The 13206-nt window shown below is 44.8% G+C and overlaps 1 protein-coding gene across 1 annotated transcript in view; it reads left to right on the top strand.

The window, feature by feature from the left end:
* The window catches only part of LOC117662607 (uncharacterized), a 33135-nt gene extending 23554 nt beyond the window's left edge, over nt 1-9581 (top strand). The window contains exons 8-12 of the mRNA XM_087885256.1: nt 1615-1881; nt 2433-2708; nt 6405-6686; nt 7531-7611; nt 9208-9581. Of these exons, the coding sequence (XP_087741382.1) occupies nt 1615-1881; nt 2433-2708; nt 6405-6686; nt 7531-7611; nt 9208-9302 (1001 nt within the window). The 3' untranslated portion in view covers nt 9303-9581. The remainder of the gene's footprint in view (nt 1-1614; nt 1882-2432; nt 2709-6404; nt 6687-7530; nt 7612-9207) is intronic.
* Nucleotides 9582-13206: the final 3625 nt, after the last annotated feature.

Genomic DNA, 13206 nt, shown 5'->3' with positions numbered 1-13206 from the left:
CATTTCTCTGGGCTGTGCAGCTGCTGCCTTTTTTTCCGTGCAAACCCAGTTTAAGAAACTACGATCTAGGCCACTCCATGGATACGATTCATGGATTCATCCTTATAAAAAGTTTCTACTGTTGGAAGGAAAATCCATCTGGTTCCGTTCCAAGCTGGGAGAAAGACACTGGAAATAATAATAATAATAATAATAATAATAATAATAATAATAATAATAATAATAATAATAATAGTAATAGTAATAGTAATAGTAATAGTAATAGTAATAGTAGTAATGTAAATGAAGTGGGCTCTGATAGATGACCACTGGATAACTTTCTATTCACTCTATTCTAAAAAGCAATGCTTCCGGTTGGAAAAAGTACAAAGTCAGTCAAAATCCTTTTGGTTCCTCTAGGAGGCCTCTAAGTTGTCAGAAGAAAGGAACATTCTAATGACATACAGCTTAAAGGTTGGTTAGGTCAAGGGGATCCACATGAGTTAAAAGTTGTCTTATCGTCAGAAGATGATTTGAGTCTATGCTTCAGTAATCTACAAAAAGAAATAACTGTTTTGCAAAGAAACTCAGTAATTAGGAAATGTCAATTAAAAATGACAAATGTATATGACCATATGAATTGCTGAGTTAACAGAATCCTTTGTCTAGAAGGGTATAAAACCACTGTACCTAATTTCTGTCTTTGTTCAACACTTCATGTACAGAGCCTTGAACCTATTGCGCAATATATAAATTGTCTCTGATTAATCCAAAAGTTGTGTTTGTCTTATTAAATCCACAACAGTAATAATAATAATAGTAATAATAATAATAGTAGTAGTAGTAGTAGTAGTAATAATAATAATAAACAACACAACATGCCAGATATCACAGTTGTCAAAAACCGAAACGTACAATTTATTGACATCAGGAGATGCCAGAGTCGAAGAAAAAGAACTGGAAAATATCATGAAATATTGCGAACTTCTTGGGCAGATCCAATTTGAACTGAGCTGTTTTGCCAACTCTTTCTCATGGTGGCTGCTTAGCTCCAACAACTGCTTCCTGTTTTTTTTGTTTTTTTTAAAATTAGATTTATATGCCGCCCTTCTCCGGAGACTCAGGGCGGCTTACAATGCGTTAAGCAATAGCCTTCATACTTTTGTATATTTTTATACAAAGTTAGCTTATTGCCCCCACAAACTGGGTCCTCAATTTTACCTACCTTAGAAAGGATGGAAGGCTGAGTCAACCTTGAGCCTTGGCGAGATTCAAACCTGCAGTAATTGCAGACAGCTGAATGTTAATAACAGGCTTTTAGTCTGTTGAGCTTGTGTTGGGGCCCTAAGGAGTCCGGATGGGCAGGCGAGGAGTGGCTGGGGGGGGGACGAGTAGAGGCCATTGAAGGCGCTCCTCGATGTGAGTGACATTGAGTTGGCCACACCCACTCAGCCACATGGCCACCTAGCCGCGCCCACCCAGCCAGTCATTAGGCAGATCATATTAGTGGTCCGCGGGATTTAAAGGTATGAATTTAATGGTCCCTGAGGTCCGAAGAGTTGGTGACGCCTGCCTCACAAGTTCTGGGTCCCACAGCTGAAGCCCCCTAATTCTGCCCCTTTGGGTCTCTTTCAGGCTCCTCCTTGCACTCCCTCAAGTATTTCTACATCTCCGTCTCAGACCTCAGTCAAGGGCTGCCCCACTTTGCCGTTCTGGGCTACGTGGACAGTCAGGTGTTTGTCGTCTACGACAGCAACAGCAGGAAGTTCCAGCCTCGAGCCTCCTGGATGGAGAAAATGGAGAAGGACTATTGGGACACTCAGAGCCAGATAGGGCAGGTGACCGAGGAGGTCTACAGAGCAGCCCTGGAGACCCTGAGGAATCGCCACAATCAGAGCAAAGGTGAGTGAGGGGTTGGGTGGCTCCCCTTCCCCCATCTCCCCCCCTCCCGCTAGGAGCAGGTGGGAGGGGTGGAAGAAAAGGAGCCCCTCCTAGGAGAAAAGCTTTTTTCTAACTTTTTTGAAAAGGTGATTTTACTATTTAAACTAAGGATTTGGGTTCTCCAACCTTGACAACTTTAAAACTTGTGGACTTCAACTTCCATAATTCCTCAGCCAGCACATGCTAAAAATGGTAGCATTTTTTACTACCGGTTTGCCCGAACCGGTCCAAATTGGTAGCATTTCACTTCTGCTGTGCCGCCATCTTTTCTCTCCTGAGATCCCTGCTGCTTTTTCTTATCCGGGGAAGCCAAAGGAGGACTTGCCAGCTGCCCTTTTCCTGGCGAGGTTCAGGCAGTCCTTCCTGGGGAAGACACAGAGACCCAGGAAGATACGAGGGGAGGAAAGGTGTCAGTACCTCTATCCGGTGTCAAAGTCCTGCAGAGCGGGGACGGAGCGGATTGCTGCCTCTCCTGAGAACTCCACAAAACCATCATCCTGTCCGTCTTTCAGGCCTTCACATGATTCAGCAGATGTATGGCTGTGAGCGCCGGGGAGATGGGAGCAAAGGAGGGTTATATCACTTTGGATACGACGGGAGGACTTTCATCACCTTCGACAAGGAGACCGTCACCTGGGTGGCTCCCAATCCCCAAGCCCAAATCACCCAGAGGAAATGGGACGCTCTTCCTGGATTCAGTCAGAGAGTGAAGTCCTATCTAGAGGAGGAATGCATTGGGTGGCTGGAGAAGTATCTATCCTATGGGAAGGAGACGCTGCTGAAGACAGGTGAGCTTCTGGATCCAGGCTGGATTTTCCCTCCTTTGTGAATGGATTTCCTGTGCACATTTAGCGTTTTTTGGCTCCCTGGTAGACCTGGAAGGAATCCTCCTCCTCTTCCAGCACCTTTCATTCAGAATAAAGCTAGAAGGGACCTTGGAGGTCTTCTAGTCCAACCCAGTGGTGAAATGTAAAATTTGTTACTACCAGTTCTGTGGGCGTGACTTGGGGGTCTCGTCAGAGACTTTTGTTTTCTTTTAAAAGCAAACAAAAAGAAAACAAAAGTCTCTGATGATCAGGCAACTCAGCTGGGATTGTCAGAGCCTTTTAAAAGCATTTTATTTACAACCTCTTCGGCTGAAGAAGTTGTAGAAAAAGTGCTTTTAAAAGGCTCTGATGAACCCAGCTGAGCCGCACGATCATCAGAGGCTTTTTTTTAAAGAAAGGATTTGTAGAAAAAATGCTCTCTTTTTTTTGGTAAATATTTTTTATTTATTTTTTCAAATTTAAACATAAAAACATAACTTTCAAGAGCAAAAATCTCAATCCGGTCATAGATGGTTACCACGCTTACATTCCTTTCACAAGCTCAATTCACAATTTCCATTACATCTTTTATAAATAAACAAAAAAAGAAAAAAAAAGAAGATAAAAAAGAAATTCAAAACTTAAGAAAAAAACAATTTTACCTCAAATTTCACATTTTCATCTATATAAATCCATTATATCTATCCAAATTTAGTTTCAAATTCACTTTCACTCATTTTTACATCTGCATAACAATTCTAAACATATCTTTATTCTTCTTTACCTTATATCTTATAAAAGTCATATCAAAATGATTTTTACAATATTCTAACCTCTTATTAAGTGTTAGATGCTTTTAAAAGTAAAAAAAAAAAGCCTCTGATGATCGTGCGGCTCAGCTGGGCCTGGGGTGGGGGCAGGGATTTTTGCTTCCGGTTCTCCGAACCACCCACCACTATAGTTCCATCAGTACGCTGATGACACTCAGCTGTACATCTCCACCCCTGGCCACCCCAACGATGCCCTTGAAGTGATGTCCCAGTGCCTGGAGGCCGTGCGGGCCTGGATGGGGAGAAACAGGCTCCGACTCAACCCTTCTAAGACCGAGTGGCTGTGGCTTCCGGCGTCCCAATATAGCCAGCTGGTGCCATCGCTGGCTATTGGGGGCGAATCACTGGCCCCCACGGAGAGGACTCGCAACTTAGGCGTCCTCCTGGACGCACGGCTGTCTTTAGAAGAGCATATGACGGCCGTGGCCAGGGGGGCTTTTTATCAGGTTCGCCTGATACGCCAGTTGCGTCCCTTTCTGGATTGGGACTCCCTACGCACGGTCACTCAAGCACTCGTCACTTCCCGCCTGGACTACTGCAATGCTCTCTACATGGGGCTCCCCTTGGGGTGCACCCGGAGGCTGCAGTTGGTCCAGAACGCGGCCGCGCGGGGGATTATGGGAGCAACAGGGCGCTCACATATAACACCTCTCCTGCGCGAGCTGCACTGGCTTCCTGTGGTCTTCCGGGTGCGCTTCAAGGTGTTGGTGACCACCTTTAAAGCGCTCCATGGCTTAGGGCCGGAGTATTTGCAAGACTGCCTTCTGCCGCCGATAGCCTCCCACCGACCGGTTCGCTCACAGAGAGGGCCTCCTCAGGGTGCCGTCGACCAGGCAGTGCCGGCTGGCGACCCCCAGGGAGAGAGCCTTCTCTGTGGCAGCGCCTGCCCTCTGGAATGACCTGCCCCCTGAGATACGCACGATATCAGACCTCCGGACTTTTCGTCGGGCCCTGAAGACACACTTGTTCCATCTAGCTGGGCTGGCTTGATCCCATCCTCTCAGTTTTAATTGAATTTGGTTTTAATTGGGTTATTTTAATTACTGGGCCGAAATTATTTAATTGTTTTTAACCTGTTTTTTAAATTTTATATGTTATGTTTTATCTCGGCTGTGCACCGCCCTGAGTCCCGCAGGAGAAGGGCGGTATAGAAATATAATAAAATAAATAAATAAATAGTTACCAGATCGGGCGATCCAGTCTGAACCAGGAGCATTTCACCCTGGTCCAACTCCCTGCTCAAGCAGGAGATTCTATACCATTTCAGATAAGTGGCTGTCCAGTCTCTTCTTAAAAACCTCCAGTGATGAAGCACCCACAACCTCTGAAGGCAAAGCTGTTCCACTGGTTAATTGTCCTCACTGTTAGGAAGTTTCTCCTTAATTCCAGGTTATCCTTAATTCTCTCCTTGATTAGTTTCCATCCATTGTTTCTTGTTTTGCCTTCTGGTGCTTTGGAAAATAAAGCTGCTTTTCTTTGTGGCAGCCCCTCAAATATCGGAAGACTGCTATCATGTCCCCCCTAGTCCTTCTTTTCTCTAGACTGGCCATACCCAATTCCTGCAACCGTTCTTCATATGTTTTAGTCTTGAGGCTTTTAATCATCCTTAGTTGCTCTTCTCTGCACTCCAGAGTCTTAATATTTTTTTTTTTATAATCTGGTGACCAAAGCTGGATGCTATTCTGTCCCCGTCTCACACACGCACACAAACAGACAGCCGGGGGTTAAATAAACTGGCAGACAACCAATTCTTCCGATAAGACGCTTGGCAGCAACCCAGTAGCTGCTTGCCAAGAACTTTTATTCAATAAACAAAATACACACAGTCAAGAATTATCCATTTCGTAAAATATATCCAAGGCCGATAATGTTGTTTCCAAAGATGCAATGTGACTCGATAGTAGTTAGTTTTGTCCGTCACAGAGTCTGAATGGCCACCTCACCCCCTTTTATACCCTGTGGGGTGTGGTCCAGTGACTCAGCCTAATCTCTGGCACGCCTTTTCTTCTGTTGCGCGCGCTTATCTCTGCGATGCTGCCGAGGATCCAGCCAAGACTCATTTCCCTCATCACTGTCCACCTATGGCTGCGTGGACGTGCTTGGCCCCGGCCCTATCTCTTGCCCTTTGGCGGACACCGAAGGCATTGCCAGAGAGGAGGGTCCTGGAGAGGGAGGCCTTGCCAACTCCACTCCTTCACTCTCGGAGTCCTCTCCTGCCGATGACTCAGGTAACGGAGCCACAACAGATGCAGTATTCCAGGTGTGGCCTTACATCTCCAGGATGCAGGAAGCCCTGTTAGGTCCCAATGGCCAGGCAGCCATTAAATGAACCATGAGACATAGCATCTGTCTGGTGGGTGTCTGTGGATTAGATAGCAAAACTGATTAAATTTGAAAGTGTGGTTGTGTCCCTTGAAAAAAGGCCTAGAGCAGCCTAAGATTTGGGGAAGTGGAGGAGGACCCAAAAAGTAAGGAGAAATTTCTGTGTTGTTTTTCTTTGAAAAGGGAACTTAAAAGAGCATCTCCAATATCCCTCCCGTGAAGGTAACAGGCCAAGATGAGTCAAGAGTTCAAAGCTGCCTGAGTGGAATTTACTTGAACCCTCAATTTGTTGCCAGAGTTTTTTCCGACTGAATCACTGTGAGGGACTCAGAATCCAGAGTACTTTCCGGTTGAGCATCTTCCAGATTGGGAGCATTTCCTAAACCTTCTGCAGATGCTGGTTTTGAATGGAAAATCCCTGCCTTAAACTAAGTAGTGGGAGACTTTCTTGCTCCTTCAAGTTTCTCATCCACCTTCCAGGCTTTGGAGGGCCTCAGCCTTTATTCCGGTGGTGCCGTTTCTGCAGAGACCCCAGTGGTGACGGTGAGCAGCAGGACGGAGGCCGAGGATGGGATGGAGACGCACGTCTGCCGTGTGGATGGCTTCTACCCCAGGGAGATTGATGCCACCTGGAGGAGAGATGGGGAGGTCTGGCTGCAGGATACCCTCCAAGGGTCTGTGGCCCCCAACGCGGATGGGACCTTCCACTACTGGCTCAGCATCCAGATCAACCCCAAAGAGAGGGGCCGTTATCGGTGCCACGTGGAGCACGACGGCCTGAAGGAGCCTCTGGACGTGGCCCTGAAGGGTGAGAGGCCGCTGGGAGGGAAATCTTGGGGCTGTGATGGCGAACCTATGGCGCGCATGCCCAAACTGGCACACGAAGTCATTTCACCCGGCACCTGCGGCCTTGCCTGTTTTACGGGTTTCTGGCACGCATGTATACGCGACAACAACTGTCCTTCACACACATGGCAGTGCTGAAAAACGGTCTGCACATGCGCGCCAGCCAGCTGATTGTCGGGCGCGCATGTGTGCCAGAACCCGGAAGTTCAGCTTTTCCAGAGTGCGGTCCCTTCACACGCGTGGCACTGGCAAAAACCGGCCTACACATGCGCACCAGCCAGCTGATAGCCGGGCACGCATGCTCGCTAGAACCCAGAAGTTCAGCTTTTCCAGAGTGTGATTCTGATGAGGGTGTGTGCATGCGACATTTCCGCATGACACTCGGTGCCAAAAAGGTTCGCCATCACTGCCCTGGGGTCAAGATGAATGTTGGCTATCTTTCATGCTGGGCAGGTGTGAGAAGAAGGCAGCATCATGAGGACACGTCCTCTTAACAATAGTCAATAAGATGTCTTCTTACTACCTTTAGAGCAGGGGTCTCCAACCTTGGCAATTTTAAGCTTGGCGGACTTCAACTCCCAGAATTCCCCAGCTAGCAAACTCCCCAGCCAGAACTCTGGGAGTTGAAGTCCGCCAAGCTTAAAATTGCCAAGGTTGGAGACCCCTCCTTTAGAGGAACATGAAAAGGAGCCCTTTTTAAATTGTGGGATTTCCAGTCCATTGGCTGGCTTAGGTTGCCCCCTAATTGGGACGATTGTTTGGAGTTCTCCTTCAATTATCTGCTCTTTCTTCCAATTCTATTCCAGAATCCAAATTGGGGCTCATCATCGGCTGCATTGTGGCTGGTCTTGTCCTGATGTGTGTGATTGCTGGGATCTGGTTTTTCAGTAAGTATCCTTTTCTGGGTGAAAGAAGACGGGGGGGATTCCTTCCAAGTCTCCCCCTTTGAGCAGGGGAGACTGCTGGGCTTCTGGGCTTCCTTCTGTTTTCCCAGCCCTCTTGGGGAGCATCTGAGATCTCGGCCTCTTGCTAGAACTCCAGTCTCCATTCGGCTGACTCTGAAGTTGAGACAGTCCTGTCTTCTCCAGAGTTGGGAAGAGGCATCACCATTTCTGTCCCTTTCAGAGGCTTTGGCCAAAGAGTAGCAGAGAAGGTGTTGGAAGAAATGTCCATCTGGGTTCACTTCCAAATGGGGAGAAAGACACTGGAAACATGGAGGCTAATTGGAAAGATGGTTTAATGGTGGACAGGACCACATGGTTTTGAGGTCTTGGGCAAAAAGGAGCACATAGGTGAGAGAAGGAGAGAGATTTATACCCTCTGTTGGGCTTTGAACTTGCTTCCTGTTCCTGTGGCAAGAAATGTATCCTGATTGGTTGTCAGACTCCCAGGCTTGGTTGAATCCCACTGGGTGATGTAATCTTCCCAGGTACCATGTGGTGAGATGGGTAGAGGGCTAATCCAGTGGTGGGTTGCTCCTGGTTCGCACCGGTTCGCAAAAAAATTTAGTAGTTCGGAGAACTGGTAATAACATTGGCTGGCCATGCCCCCGAACCGGTCCCTGGCCCAGTCGCCACTCGCTTGCCCCACCCACCATTTTTTTTTAAAAAAACTTTTAAAAGCATTTTTTCTACAACCTCTTCGGCTGAAAAAATGCTTTTAAAAGTTAAAAAAGCCTCTGATGATCATGTGGCTCAGCTGGGATCTCAGAGCCTTTTAAAAGCATTTTTTTTGCAATCTCTTCAACTGAAGAGGTTGTAGGAAAAAAAATGCCTTTAAAAGCCTCTGGCGATCCCAGCTGACTTGCCTGATCGTCAGAGGCTTCTAAAAGCATTTTTTTCTGCAACCTCTTAAGGTTGTAGAAAAAATGCTTTTAAAAGTAAAAAAAAAAAAAAAAAAAAGTTAGCCACGCCCACCGAGTCACATTACCCCCCCACAAGCCATGCCCACAAAATAAGCCACGCCCACAGAATCGGTAGTAAAAAAAATTAGAACCCACCCCTGGGCTAATCCTATTATGTCCTGAGGGTGAGGGTCTTTTGTCTTGTAAATAACCAAAGTATCTGCTGGGGGGCAGGGAGCTGGGGCTGAGTTTCTGCCTTAAGATTTCTGTTTCTCTTTTAGCGGAAATATTCTGGCTTTTTAATATTTCCTAGAATATTTCATTTTTCTAGGAGAAAGGTGGGTGCTAACTTCCTACAAAGGATTTGAGTGCAAATCTTCTTCCTCTCCCAGCTGTTGTTTCCTCCCCTTTCCCCTCCATCCATCTCAAAGGCAGCAGCTCTGTCTTGGGGCAGATCTGATGGTGAAGTTGGAAGACCTTCCTGGGACTGTTCATAGGAACGGCCAGGAAAGGTTGTGGCTTAAACAAGTGTGAAAACCTCTCCTGGGGCTCTTCTGCATACAGGAGGAGAGATTGGATGATCTCTGATGGGTCCCTTCGAGCTTTCACTGGGTTGTTTTTTTTTTTTTTGTCCTTGCAGAGAGATATCAAAAGGCTACAGAGCAGCATCAAGTGAGTGATTTTTCCTCTTTACATATGAGCGCCAATTCAGAGCCGGCATCGGACGTCCTGTGAACATGGCCGATGGATGAGAAGCCCAGGAAAGCTTGTCTCTATGGTTTGTTATTTTTTCAACTTAACCAACAGGAAGAAACAGGAATTCCTTTTGTTTATGTACCTTTCCTGGATTAGGGGGAGTCCTAGAATCATCCTACAAGATCCTCCATAAAGCAGCAGTTTGCAAGAAGCTTCCGGAGCTGTGGTTTGGAATAGTCGGAGAGCTGGAAGCTTGGTGGGGCTGCAATCACCTTATTGTTGAAAAAGCAGCCATTTTGGAATTTATTTTTCAAACTGCCTTTCATTTTTTTTTTAAATCAATTTATGGGATTATTATCTGCATTAGCTAAAAAAAGGCTTTAATATAATAACAGAGTTGGAAGGGGCCTTGGAGGTCTTCTAGTCCAACCCTCTGCTTAGGCAGGAAACCCTACACCACTTCAAAAAAATGGTTATCCAACATCTTCTTAAAAACTTCCAGTGTTGGAGCATTTACAACTTCTGGAAGCAAGTTGTTCCACTGATTAATTGTTCTAACTATTTATTTATTTATTTATTTAATTAATTAATTAAACTTATATACCGCCCTTCTCCCCAGGGGGACTCAGGGCGGTGGACAGCCAGAAATTAAAACACATATAGTACAAAAGTTAAGAAAAAACTAAAATAGATTAAATCAGCGGCATTACCAATTTAAAATCCCAAATCTACAAAATCAAAAAATTCCCAATTTAAAACCCAAAAAACCAATAAAATTGGTTTTAGGCCAATTTCCGCAAGGCCCTGAAGACTTATTTATTCCAACAAGCCGGCCTAGCTTAAATGGTTTTAATGGGGATTTAATCCCCATTAAAATCATTTAAGCTAGGCCGGCTTGTTGGAATAAATAAGTCTTCAGGGCCTTGTGGAAAGTGCAGAGGTCCGGGATCAATCATATTTCAGGAGGTAGCTCATTCGACAGGTTGGGTGCCCCCACAGAGAAGGCTCTCTCCCTGGGGGCCGCCAGCCGACATTGCTTGGCCGACGGCACCCTGAGGAGGCCCTCTCTGTGCGAGTTTATTGGCTGGTGGGAGGTTATTGGTAACAGCAGGCGGTCTCACAAGTATCCTGGCTCTATGCCATGGAGCGCAGCTATCAGGAAATTTCTCCTTAGTTCTAAGTTGCTTCTCTCCTTGATTAGTTTCCACCCATTGCTTCTTGTCCTGCCCTCAGGTGCTTTGGAAAATAGCTTGACTATTAACAAGGTTGAGAATTCTTTGAGAATTCTTGAGAAAAAGAGACTTGATAGACATTCCAAAGAAGATTTTATTTATGAAAATAAGCTGGAGGGAGTGACTTAAAATTTATTGAGTCAGTTAGAGTTTGATGGATTTTTACAAGTGTGCTATATGTAATTGAAAGAAAGTTCTAATGTACCGTATTTTTTGGTCTATAAGACGCACTTCCCCCCCCTCCAAAAAAAAGTGGGTGTAAATGTCTGTGCGTCTTATAGAGTGAATATTGCAGTGGGGGGGAGGGGGTTGGTGCGGGGCCAATCAGCTGTTCTAGGCAGCGGAGATTGCCGCCACCGCTGCCTATCACCACCTATCGCTGCCGCGGCTTGTTCACCACAGTCCGGTCGCCGCCGATCACAGCCGCAGTGAAGGGGCCGCGGTGAAGGGGCTGCGGCGATTGGCATGGCAAATGAGCTGTGGCGGTGGTAAACGGGCCGCGGCGAACAGGTGGCAATCCCCGCTGCCTTGAACAGCTGATTGGCGGTATTCCGGGAGTCAAATCCAGTTGCCAATCAATTGGCAGCAAAGGCTCCAGTGTTCCATGGCAACAACAGCTCAGCTCAGTTCACTGGTGGTGGGCACAACGGAACGGAGCCCTGACGAGCTACATGCTGGGGCTGCGATAATGTGCTGAAGCTGACAAGGCTGTTTGCTGCAAAGATGCTAGCCAGATGAATACCGGATGGACGCTGATAGGTAGAGGCAGAATTTTTTTTTCTTGTTTTCCTCCTCTAAAACGAATGCGGCTTACAGTCTGTAGCGTCTCATAGTCCGAAAAATACGGTACTTTTGTGTTTATGCAGTGGGTTTCAGGGTTTTTTTTTTCATATACAATACTTGAGTAATTCTTAAAGTTTATAAAATATTATTGAAAGTGAACTTGAAAGTATGAATGTTAGGAGGAAGTAAAAAAAGATGTGCTAGACTTTATTGATTTTAGAAACATTTTTAATGAAAATTCTAGTGTCGTAAAATGGATGTTAAAAAAAGGTTTTTCCGCTTTAGGGTTAAAGTATCTCAGAGAGTGTAGTGAATTTTGTTAATATAAATGATGACAGTCTATAAAGATTAATAAACAGAACTATATATTATTTCCCACAGCAAGAAAAGAAAAGTAGAGATGGTTAAACTGTTTGCTGTTATTTATTCTAAGGGGGGAAAAAACATACCGGGTCCAGTGTCTAATCTTAATATTTATTTATTTATTTATTTTGTCGCATTTCTATGCCGCCCCACTCCCAAGGGACTCTGGACGGCTTACAACAGAGAATAAAACAATGCAACAATATCCTATACAAAAGTTAAAAGAAGACATTAAAACATTAAAACGTCTTGTTTCCATTTGGAAATCACTTCTGGATTTAGTGCTTGTGATTGAAAAAAAAAAAGAAATTAAATGTAGTTAAAAATGCAGTTAATGTCTTTATTTTACTTCCAAATCAATATGGTTTTGTATGTTTTAATTAATCGTTTGAACACTGAACTACAGTGCTAATATCTTAAATGGTCAACTAGATAGTGCCACACGATGAAACACTTCTGAGTTAGGATGATGAAACGTAGCCTGGCTGGAGTGAATAATTCAAAAAATAGTCTTCAATTTTTCTCATTCCCAAGATCTCGCCTTTCTTGTCCCAAACCTTGCAAAATTTCACCCTTTGTGGATGAGACGAAGCAAAAAATTATTTTTTTTTATTCAATGTGAATTGTGTCTGTCCTATCCTGAATGAGATCAACCTTTACTTCCTATGATTTAGAGCTGTGTTTTTCAACCTTAGCAGGTTTAATCATCCTGCCTCGGGAATTTGAAAGTTGAAGTTCATATACCTTAAAGGTGCTAAGGTTGAGAAACGGATTTAAAAACTATTCTGTTGAGGCCACCTCTAAAATTGCACTTGTATTATTTGCTATAAGATCATGCTGTGGTAATAAACGACCTATTCACAAACCCCCATCCCACACATATTACTATCCTACTAAACATTTTGTCGGAACTTCCTCCTTCAGAGGAAACAAAAATAAAAATAAACCTGACTATAGAAACCTGACTATATTTTAGTTAAAATATACTCATTTTAGGTAAGATGATAGCAGGTCAAAAGCCGAAACTTGGCACCATACATGGAAGCCAAAATTTACTTTATGGAACGCATAACTTGCCTTCCAACAGGTTGCTCTACTACTGGCTTTTGAAAAATCGACCCAGAATTTAAAATGAGAAATGAACATCAGGCTCTGCCAGATTCAGCTACCAAGTTCCTAATTTTTCATTTGGTCCATTTTTTTAAACTCCTTGAAAAAGAAGGTTCTCTAACTCGGCAACTCTTGCCCTTTGGTAACTCTAGAAGAAACGGTATTCCTCTAGAGCAGCGTTTCTTAACCTTGACAATCTGTGGACTTTAAAACACGTGGACTTCCACTTTCAGAATTCCCTAGCCGTGCCTGGGAAGCACTGCTCCGGTGGAAACAGGGTATGAGAGCGATGTATTTTACCACTATTGGATTCAGGATAAAGGTAGCAAAGGCATATTTTCTCAAACTTGGCAACTTTTTAAGACATGGACTTCCGCTCCTAGAATTCCCCAGCTAGCTTGGCTGACTGGGGAATTCTGGGAGTTGAAGTCCACCCCTCTTAAAGTTACCAAGGT

Source organism: Pantherophis guttatus, chromosome 2 (assembly GCF_059756535.1).
Source record: "Pantherophis guttatus breed Tessera chromosome 2, ASM5975653v1, whole genome shotgun sequence".
NCBI lineage: Eukaryota > Metazoa > Chordata > Lepidosauria > Squamata > Colubridae > Pantherophis > Pantherophis guttatus.
This window is presented reverse-complemented; position numbering and strand designations above follow the sequence as displayed.